The 11,337-nt window shown below is 38.6% G+C and overlaps 1 protein-coding gene across 1 annotated transcript in view; it reads right to left on the bottom strand.

The window, feature by feature from the left end:
- Nucleotides 1-6,204: 6,204 nt before the first annotated feature.
- Nucleotides 6,205-11,337, bottom strand: part of LOC131228705 (uncharacterized) — a 28,947-nt gene continuing 23,814 nt past the window's right edge. Inside the window, exons 5-6 of the mRNA XM_058224552.1 lie at nucleotides 7,215-7,459; nucleotides 6,205-6,783 (exon numbers count right to left, since the gene is read on the bottom strand). Coding sequence (XP_058080535.1) covers nucleotides 6,675-6,783; nucleotides 7,215-7,459 — 354 coding nt within the window. The 3' untranslated portion in view covers nucleotides 6,205-6,674. The remainder of the gene's footprint in view (nucleotides 6,784-7,214; nucleotides 7,460-11,337) is intronic.

The raw sequence follows: 11,337 nt of genomic DNA, 5'->3' as shown, positions 1-11,337 counted from the left end.
TACAAAACTTTCATAGCCATATGAATGTTTCAACGGTGGTCAGTAAATTCCCACTATTTCCTCTCATGTGGCCCATTTAATTTTTGGATCCTCCTCATTTTTGGTCGCATGTCCTAAAATAATTTCAAAAAATGGATGGACGGGTCAGATTTATCACAAACATCACAGTGGGCCCCACACAGAATCTTTGCGCATAAGGCTTGCATATAAACTCTTTGGAAAATTTTAACTATTTTCCTTCGAATATGGACGGTCTTGTCTAATTATTTTATAGACCACTTATTGAAATTATTGAAGTTTAGGATCTTCCAATTTGGTTTCTTCCCGGGTTACAGGATGGCGTTAAATACGAGGTTGGAAATCCGAGTGCGTAGTTGTTGAATCCGACTCTCAGCTGGTGGTAAATTTTTTTACTAGGTTGTTAAATCCGGGGTGGAAGTGGAAGCATTGGTTGGATAGGATTAATAGGTTTTGGTAGAAAGGTCACGTAAATTTTGAGCACATTCTCGGGGAAGGGAATGAACCGGCCAGGATGGCCAAATGGGGTAGCGTTAATCAAAATTTAGCCCTGATTAGGGTCAAGGCCGATCTTCCCAACATTGTCAGGGTCAGCTGTTCCTCAATAGAGTGGATTTGGCCGGAAGCTAGAAGTTAGGTGCTCAGATCTGCCTTTTCTTTTGGTCCTTTGGGGATTTTTAGTTTTTCTTATTATAGGTTCCGTCCAAGTCCTTTTTTTCTCCTGGGGTACCTGAAAATGTAAGATCAGCTCTATGGAATAAAAATTCTTAGTTAAAAAGATATACATATGTATAAAAGGATCTTCCAATTTGAAACATTTCAAAGGCAGTCACCATCTACCCTGTATGTCAGGTCAACACACCCTAACTACATTAGGTCGACGTACTATAGCAAATGTAGGGAGGGTGCGCGTCAAGAAACAGTGATAAACGCATTTTCTTTTAAACCATCCATTTGACTACCAACTATTTCATGGTTGAAGCATTCTTTTCAAATCTCCATCAGGTAAAAATTTGGCCATCTATCACTTTCTTTTAACCGTCCATCTAGTGGAAAATAATTGTACAGGTAGGATCATCGTAATTGTGTCAACTTTGGCCTATGCTTCATCCACATTGAGCCGACAGTTTTGGATTGTTTGGATGAATATGCATTTATGCAACTTCTAGTTGTAATGTTGGTTCAATTTAGAAAATAAAAAATAAAAGCCATATTTAGAAATTAGGAAAATAAAATGAAAAATTACGGAGATATGGTTTGCTAATCCAACGTGTGAATAGCCCTGCTCATGTACGTGCCACCTCACATGCCAATATGGCACATGCGTATGAGATCCGAGCCTTCAATGACATGGCCCACAATGTCTGGATCATCTGCCTGGTCAGGCGGATTCGCGGATTCACTATTACTTGGGCTATATTACACGAAACAAATGGACAGCCAGCAAAAAGTAATCTGAGCCGTTCCTGCCTACCTTAGCAGTTAAACGGCCTGATTCTGGAGTTGATGATCAAAACAACGTGGCCCATCTTGTGGTAAGCTTAGATCCTCTACACGTATGCCATATAGGCTGATGTGTTGGCTTGTAGATGTGGAAGGCCATACACGAATGTGCTGAGCATACCTTTTTATTAATTATTAATGGATAAATTTGGAAACTTCCAAAAATCTCGGCAGATTTTAAATTATCAATTTTTTTTCGCGATATTGCTAATGTCCGGATATTATCTTCTTCTTTTTTTTTAAAGTAATTTTGAATGAATTTTGTTTATTTGATAATTTGAAATAAATCTTTTTAAATATAGACTAAACATTACAATTATCACCATTTTAAACTTGAACATGCCTTGCCCCTTCATGTTTATCAAACCGTTATTTTCTTTAATTGTAGGTTTGGAGGAAGAAGTCAAAAATATCATTATTGGGGAGAATTTGGAAGAACCGGATGCCCCATCCTTTTCCTGCGTGGAAGGAAATTAGGGTCCGAATTCTCGAAGCTATGATGTCCCTAGGGTTCTTCCGAAAATCTAAGTTGACTACGAATTGCGTTACCTTATATATATATATATATATATATATATATATATATATATATATATATATATATATATATATAATAAGAAGAGCTCCATTCTTGATTTAGGTAAATCATTTGATTGGAAACGGAGTATACAACATGCTCACCCTTCAAACTGTTTGCCTTTGTTTGACCCACCTAAATTATTGATTGTCCTGATTCTTAAGCCACATACTTGAAAGTTTTTTACGGAATCTAATGGTTGGAGTGGATTTCTTATAATCTTCGTAATGAGCCGTGTAAAAAATCAATGTCGGACATCTCTCCAACTGCTTCTTTTGGCGTGGCTCATCTAAATGACGGGTCAGCCTTATTATTTTTGGCTTTGAGCCTAACATTGCATTACACTACTAATGATCGGAATAGATTTCACATACACATTATAGTGGGCTTGTATGTGCCTCTCATAATTTTCTTTTTCTCTAAAATTAAATCTCTTCATTCCATTGATTGCTAGAAGCCTAGAAGCGGATAGCTCTTATCTGATAGCTCCTAAACGGAGGTAAATGTACTGGGAGTGGATAAAATGCATTTAAAATTTAAATATTTTATTTAGAATATGGAAGTAAATGGGAGGATTTGGAATACATTGGAATTTTTCGATATATTCACAGTAACAAATGTGATATTCAAATTCAACTTTAATATCTCAAACCAGTATATGCATGTGATATTTAATAGATTGATTGTAATAAGTCTATTAAAATATATAATTTTACTAAAAAAACAAATCTTGAGCCTTAGATGGGCCACAAATATAAGGAACACAAACAAGAAACTTTGAATTATTTTATTAGTGTGATTTTAGTGATGTATCCTATATTTAAATAGTTTTTTTTAGCATCTCTAGCATGTCATGTATATGGTGGACATGTGCATAGCACCACTTTTGTTTAGCCACACAACTCTCCAAGGGAGCTCAAAAACCATTTACTTCCAAAATCACATGTGGTGGAGAGTATTTCACTTACAAGCCCATTTACTTCCATTTCATTTTATTTACATGCATTTATTTTTATCCAAACACACTTAAAATATTATTTACTTTCATTTACTCCCAATTCCCTTCATACGCTTCCATTTACTTCTATCCAAACCGTGCCACACACCGTCAAGTTTTATGGGCCCCACCATAATGTATGTGTTATATCCACACCGCCCATCCATTTGGCGAGATAATCTAGGACATGATCCAAAAAATTGGGGAAAATTCAAAGATCAAGTGGACCACACCATAGAAAGCAGTGGGAACAATGATGCCCACTGTTGAAACCTTCCTAAGGCCCACCATGATATTTATTTGCCATCTAATTTGCTCATAAGGTCACACAAACCTGGATAAAGGAAAAAATCAAATATCAGCTTGATTCAAAATTTCTATAGCCCTGATAAGTTTTCAGTGACAAGCGTTCAATCCCCACTACTTTTTGTAGTGTGGTCCACTTGAGATTTAGATCTGCCACATTTTTTAGCTCATGCGTAAAAATGTTCTCCCAAATTGATGGATAGTTTGAATATAACACCTATATCATTGTGGGGCCATAGAATTTGGTGACGTGAACACACCACCTAGGTTGTGGTTGTGGACACCACGCAATTCGCTTCCAAGGCCACCGCATATACCCAAGCTATATCTCTTAGTTGCAGGAAGGATGCCACTGTCAATTTTTTGTGGGGCCCACCATGGTGTGTATGTGAAATCCATTATGATCGCAAGTTGTTCATCCGACATTATGTCCATGGCCAGAAAACCAGATTAACCCATGATTCAAATGGGCCACACCAAAGGAAATAGTGCATACCACCATGAAGGTTATAAGAAATTCACTCCAAACATTATATTCCATAAAAACATTTAGGCCTAGGGCCCATAATCAGGACAACCCATGATTTAGGTGGGTATCTTCATATACACTTTTTCCAATGATATGGTCTACCTAAATCATGGAACTCATTGTTTTATTATATGCCTAAAATTAGGTCATGCAACTAGTGATAGGTTTGGATTTTCAGAAACACAAGTTAGGGCCAACATAGGAGCCTAATTTCCTTTAGGATGAGGGTGCTGGTTCTTCAAATTTCAGGTAATTTTGACTTTTCATGCCCCATCCGTGCAGGCAGTGGAAGGTTTTGATAAATACGAAGAGTCAAATAATGTCAAGGGAATAACATAAGCTCCCAAGAATTTTCAGGTAAAAAACCCTTTTAAATAAAGGGTCTACAAAAAATAATAAAAACTTATTTTTGTATACCAATTTTAGGAAGCCGGGATTGTCCCGTCAGCGTGATTTGGTGGTGGCCCACCCAAGGTTGCCTACAATGAATGAACTGATTTGGATTGTCATCACATAACCCTTCATATGGTGGTGTGAAATTTTCATGCCTCTAGGAGCACCTGAGCGAATCCCTAATTTTCATGCCTCCAGGAGCACCTGAGCGAATCCCTAAACATCCATACTGCAATAAATAGCGATTTCCTTTGAAACCTCGACAGTGAGAGGCTGGGTCTATTTGTTCCGCCCAGAGTAATGCAATTTGATTCAGGGTTGGGAATTTGTCAAATCCATGGATTTCCCAAATTCATGTCACCATAATTCAAGGAAAGGCAAGTCCAAATCCCAAAAATAAATAAATAAGAATCCTCACAATAAGTCTTTTAAAATAAAAAATTAAAAAAGAAGCCATTCTTTTACAATAAATGTTCCCATAAATCCATAGATTGAAATTTGATTCCCAAACAGCAGACTTTGGAAATTGTCAGATCCAAATCCAATGCAATCATCTCGTGGACTAGCTGATCTTTATATCAGTTGATGAAAGAGCCCAAATGGGATTTTAAAAAATGCATGTTGGGATCATTTTGATAATAATCAATGACCCGTTTTATTGAGGTATATGGTTCCAGTCCATATAGCCCTATACGTTTTTTGTATGGTTTTCATTTTATTAATGATTGTGGCTGGCCGGTTCATTGGTCCATATAAATGAAACCATTCGCGCGTGTTCACACGGAGACGCATACCTCAGGGCATGAAAATGAAAACAATAATTTATTCCAATGAATCCAATCAGATCAATATTTTCAAAGCTCAGACAAACAAAGCCATTCTGCCTCATTAATCTTCATGTGTAAATGACAGACAACTCTTTTCCTCTTTCTTTGTCCATGATAAAATATTTAATAATACTTCTTTGCTTTGGTACCCAAAGGCAATTTATAAAGTCAAAATCATAACATGAGCCTTGGCTAAACTCCAACCTGACTCATCCAAATCAAATCGAAGTAATTCACACGGATCTACTACCTATTCTTGTTCTTGTATTTGTAGAAAAGTTATTGTATTTGTAGAATAGCCGTAGTTTCAAAAACAAAGTTGGTAACTTTCATTGTAAAATAGGCTTTTCCTATAACTGGCCTAGCAAAACAAGTAGCCATCTTTCAGTTTCTAGACAGTAGTTATTTTTTTGTATTCCAATCTACTCCAATCCAATTGCTTGTCATTCCTGTTCTACCCATGCAGACAGCAAAAAGATTAGGGGCCATTTGAACTTTGGGTGTTTTTTATGAAACAAGAACCCTAATTTCAAAGATTGAATTGGTCCTAATCAATGTTTGTGCTTTTTTCTATTTTTATTTTTATTAGTGAATCTGTCAAATCATTTGACAAAGCGTGATTCCATTCCTTTTCTACCCATGCAGACAGCAAGAAGATTAGGGGCCATTGGAACTTTGGGTGTTTTTTTATGAAACAAGAACCCTAATTTCAAAGATTGAATTGGTCCTAATCAATGTTTGTGCTTTTTTCTATTTTTATTTTTATTAGTGAATCTGCCAAATCATTTGACAAAGTGTGATTCCATTCCTTTAGAATAGGGGGGGGGGGTTAGGTATACGAACTTATATATAAGGTTTCCTCAAAATTCAACAGATTGAATAAAATCAATGAAGTATAAATTTCCAACAAGGAGAGAGAATCTAATTGGTCAATGCATTCTGTTTCTGTATCCATATTGAATCAATGAAGCAATGATCTATCCAGATACTTGATGAAAACAATACAATGAACTTCACAGAGTTCATGAATTAAACAGACTCCGAAACAGAGCCAAAGAGAAGGTAGCTATTTCCAAAGATAACACGTACTAACTTTAGTACCATTACCTCAACCAATTTTGGGTTATCCCTTGATCCTATTTATGGTCCCAATTTGCTAATAAAAAAAACATCTTGCCATTTTAAAGGGCTGAGAATACAGAAGCCTCCATCCATCTGACATTGAGATCATCATCTTCCTCCATTCCTTACCTGGATTCCATTCACAATTATCAGGCCTCAATGTTACCCAGATACTTCTAAACACACCCCAAGTCCTTCCCTACTCCATGCTAATATGAAGCTAACTGTAGATATTCTACGCGTGACATTCGCGTGTTGAAATTCTGGCCAAATCTCTCCCAAAAGGTGTTGTTTCATGGAAATAAGCTCTCAATTGATGCCTGTGTACGGGACACTTCGCCGGCTTTTAATGGGCAACTTGTGCTCTTTAAGAATGGATGTAAAGGAAAACTTCAGCAGCTATCAAGCAGCATGCTCACCATCTTGGGCATTGACACCAGACACAGTCAGCAGCTGCATCAGTTCCAGTCGGTATTCAAGACCTCTAAGGTAGTGTCCCAATAGCATGCACCTAATACCATGACAAAAGAGGAGATTCCATAAGATCAAAATACCAGACAACTACCAATGGTAGAGGAACACAACAGCAGCTTGCAATTCCCACATGTGCACGTGCAGCATGTTGTCGTATCTGTGCCATTCAGCTGGTAGTCACCCACCTCTCATAACTAGGTTGCTCACGTGTCTGAAAAGATGGATGGATTTAAAGAATGACTAATGGTCCACATTCAACGTGTACATAAGTACACAAACCAGAGGCCAAACCAGCCTTATTTTCAGACCAGAATACATACATGGTGGGGCTCACTGGATGAACAGCTTGGATCTTGTACACATTGGCATGTGGATGAGTAGGATTCAACATACTCTGGCAAGCAGCCAAATAGAAGGGATTTCAATTGTAAATCATAAAGTGGACAGGTTAAAAGAGCTTAGACAAACCAGAAGAGCAGACGTGCTAGGTAATCCCGGGTAACTGAAATAAGGGGCTGAAATTGAAGGGAAGTGTTCTCAAGAAGCTCTGCACAATCTTCCTTCCCGACATTCAGGGTTCCAGATGGGGCATTTTCAGACTGGGGAGGAGCCTTTGAATGCATCTTTGGAGAAAGTGTTGCCAGGAGACCATGTACAACAGAGTGAACCGTATCATGCAATTCAGGGGATGTTGGTTCTGATAGTTCAGCTACCTGTCATGAAACCAGTAGAACCATGTTAGGCCTGAGAGAGAATTAATGAAAGCTACACCAGTAGAAATACTAACCCTTGAAATTACATTGTTCGAGCTTTACCATTACTGATAAATATGATAATGTAAAATGTCATCAGTATATGGTTCATCAGAGGGAGAACGGTTTCAAGGCATGAGCAGTAGGCAAATGGATTATTCTTCATGAAATTTTGCTAATAGGACCATTTCACTCATCTCTAGTATATAGAAGGCCGATAGCTTTGGACATTTTTGACCATGCATTACTCTTCACAACATTGGTTAAGAAAGGGTAAATTCGTCATAAAAATGTAGCTGCTTGGCAAAGAACGGTTGAGATTTTACCACATCAGGGATAGCTTAGACTGAACTCACTTCCTTCACTTCTTTCAATGCGTGTAGCACGCACAATTTCTCATATTATGTGGGTGTATCCGGCATGAAGAGGAGACTGAGAAGCTGTGGGGTCCACCATGTTGTCTATGTAAAATCCACTCCATCCATCATATGAGAACCATTGTTTGAGCCAATTAGAAGATAAACCTGACAAAAAAACTCAAATGGGCCACACAAATGGCAACAATGTAAAACTGAACCCTAAAACAGCTTAGTTCACACGGTGTGGCCGACCCAAGTTTTTTATTATGCTGATTTTTGTATTTTCTCTTCATCCTGGTGAATTAGACCTGATCAATGGCTTTGATGAAAGATACACCACATGGTGCTCTGCGCATAAACCTATGGTCGGCATCTCATTCCTATTTTTCCATGTGATGTGGCCCATAAAGTATAGAACCTGATGGATAGAGTGGATTTTACATTCAGAACATGGTGAACTGCACAAACTAGGGCGATTTATGTGGTGCACAAAATAGGTGTTGTAGAGGACTGCAGTCCTTCTGCCTCTCTCTCCTATTTCCTCTCCCTCTCCAAATCTCTTTCCCTTCCTCACTCCATGTGTGTCACACATGCCATACCCCTAGTAGTCAGTAAAGAGTTTGAAATGGGGATCCGGTTTTCGATTGGTAGGGTGATAGAGTTTCCTTCTAGAAGGATGCATGGTTAGATGACTAGCCTATAAAGTAGTCTTTCCAAGATCTACTTGATCTAGCTGTTGAGGCAAAGATTCAAGAATGCTACAAAATGGTGGGGGAGACCATGGTTTGGGAAATTAATATGAAAAGGAACCTATATGATGCGGGATTGGGCCAATTTGCTAGTCTTCTAAGTTGAATAAGATGGATGAGGATCAATGAGTGGAGGATAGGTAAGTATGGGGGTGGTCTGAAAATGGTGAATATTCAGCTTTAAAAAATTCTCAATGTTGACAGCAAGTGAGGGGACATCTTCAGGTGCTAAAGTATGAAAGCCTTTTGTTCCACCAAGGGTTAAAGCATTGGCTGGGTTGGCAACAGCGGACAAGTTCATTACGTTATATAACTTAAAGAAGCGGAACATGGATCTTCCCTACATGCGTCATGCACAGGAATGACAAAGAGTCAGTTAATCATCTATTCTTCCATTATATGGTGGCTAGGTAGGTGTGTGCATTCTCTCTCCATTTAGGGTGTCGTGGATGTTCAACGCCTCAATAGGAAGCATGGTGGATGAATAGCTTCTCAATAGTAAGTGTATTAGGAAGTCAAGGTTTCATAGAAGGATCATGGAGAATGAACCTCTTGTGTTCCATCTCGAATTTATTAAGTCCCGTCACTTATAATGTAAACCATTCAAACAAACCAAAAGATCCCCAAACACCTCACCTCTTCACCCTTCAGATTTCTCCTAAAGGTGTGTTTGAATTGGGTGAAAACAAAACAAAGAAAAGTAAAAGATAGTTGATGGCATAAGCAACTATAAAGTTGACATAAGCATAGAGGAAAGGAAATACCTTGTACCTGTTTGTTTTGCTAAAGAAACTATAAAGGAAAGTGGTTTCCCTTTATCTTTTCCATTGTTTAGGTTACAATTTTTCAAGGGAACCCTCTTGTCCCTCCAATTTTGCTATTTAAAATGTCAATTCAGATGGAAAAATGTTTTCCCACCATTTGACTTTCTGAAAAATAAGGTTTTACTCCCTTGCCAAGGAAAGGAAATTGATTTGCTTCCCTTTTCTGGGATTCAAACAAATGAAATGTCACATCAAAGAAAAACAGTTTGCTATCATTAGTTTTCCTTCACTTTCCCTCAATCCATACGCGCCCTAAAAGAAATTGTCCCAAACTAACTTCTAACCTTTTTTTGTAGCTATCATAGTCAAAAGTTCCCTTCTCAATATCACCCTATAAAGCTGAGGGAATTTCACTGCAAGGGTGTCCCTTCTAAGCGAAAGGTCCTCTCAAAATCTCGCTCTATCATCTCTCCACACTTCAAATGTAATTCCATCTCAGAAAATCACCCCACCGGCTTTTCGATGTCACCAATTTTGTAACCATGATTTTACAGTACGGAAAATGAAACATAAGGGAAGTCCACTGCTGTGGCAAGGAACATCTGCTTCCATATCCAAAACAAAAGGAAAATTGCTCTCAAAGGATCACCCTACAATGTCCAGCTACTTTATTATGTCAATCCAATGGATGGTGCCTTCCCCAAACTATGATTACCATACATTATCACATAACCTGTGCCTAATCTGAATAAGAATAAGCATAAGTAATAAGTGATTATGTTTATTGGTCAGTAGTCTGCCCTGAGATGCTACCTACTAAATGTGGGAAGTTCCATGTGTTGTTGATGTCTTCAAATCTGAAAATTAACAGGTCTGTCGATGACAGCTCAATGCCATCAAGCAGACTTCAATGGCATCGAAGGCTGCTTGATGCCATCAGAAAAATCCGGAAAATCCATGTTTTATCGATATAACATTTTAATGTTTAGTTCGATGACATCGAAGATGTTTGGTGTTATTGACATTTTATCAATGCCATCGAAGTGACATCAAACGATCTTGCAGAGTTACGCAGAGTTGCGTAAGTGCAGGATTTGTTTCCTATTTCGATTGTGATTCTCATATAAGCTATATATGCAGGTGTAATCGGGATTAGGGAGATATCATAGAGATCTAAGGGCTTTCTAATTCATTCCAAGGGGTTTCAAGGGCTTGTAAGGGAGATTCGAGGCTTGTTCAAATCGGGTAATCTCTATTTTCTGCTTTCATAGTGTATTACTGTCGCTTTGTGCCGTGGTTTTTTTTCCAAAAGGGTTTTTCTACATTGAATTCAGAGTGTTTGTGATTGGACTTGGTTGTCGATTGGAATACTTTGATTGATTCGTCTATGTGTGCTTCCGCGGTCCCCCAACACCATGCATATAAATCAGGGTGTCCCATATCGGTGACGTATCGGCCGTAATGGCCGATACGTATCGGTAACGGTGGTACCCGTTACGCGATTCGGGGCTGTATCGGCCGTTCCCCTTTTTTGTACCCGTATCAGCCGATACGGGCCCGTTACGGGCGTAACGGCCGTTACTGACCCGTAACAGCTGTTACGGGCAAAAAAAAAAAGGAAAAAATACATACCTTTTCTTTCTTTCTTCTTCCTCTTCTCCTTCTTCTCGAACTACTGTGGCTGCAGCCGCAGCTTCTTCTTCTTCTTCATCTCTCTCTCTCTCTCTCTCTCTCTCTCTCTCTCTCTCTCTTTTCTTTTCAGTTTCCCTCTCTCTTCTTTTTCATTTCCGACATCGAAAACGGAATGGACCGCGTGGCTGTGAGCTGCGGCCCTACTGTGGCTTCGGCCGCAACTTCTTTCTTCTTTTTCTTCTTCTTCTTCTTCTTCTTCTTCTTCTTCTTCTCTCTCTCTCTCTCTCTCTCTCTCTCTCTCTCTCTCTCTCTCTCTCTTTTCTTTTCGATTTCCC

This window comes from Magnolia sinica, chromosome 16, assembly GCF_029962835.1.
Source record: "Magnolia sinica isolate HGM2019 chromosome 16, MsV1, whole genome shotgun sequence".
Classification (NCBI taxonomy): Eukaryota; Viridiplantae; Streptophyta; class Magnoliopsida; order Magnoliales; family Magnoliaceae; genus Magnolia; species Magnolia sinica.
This window is presented reverse-complemented; position numbering and strand designations above follow the sequence as displayed.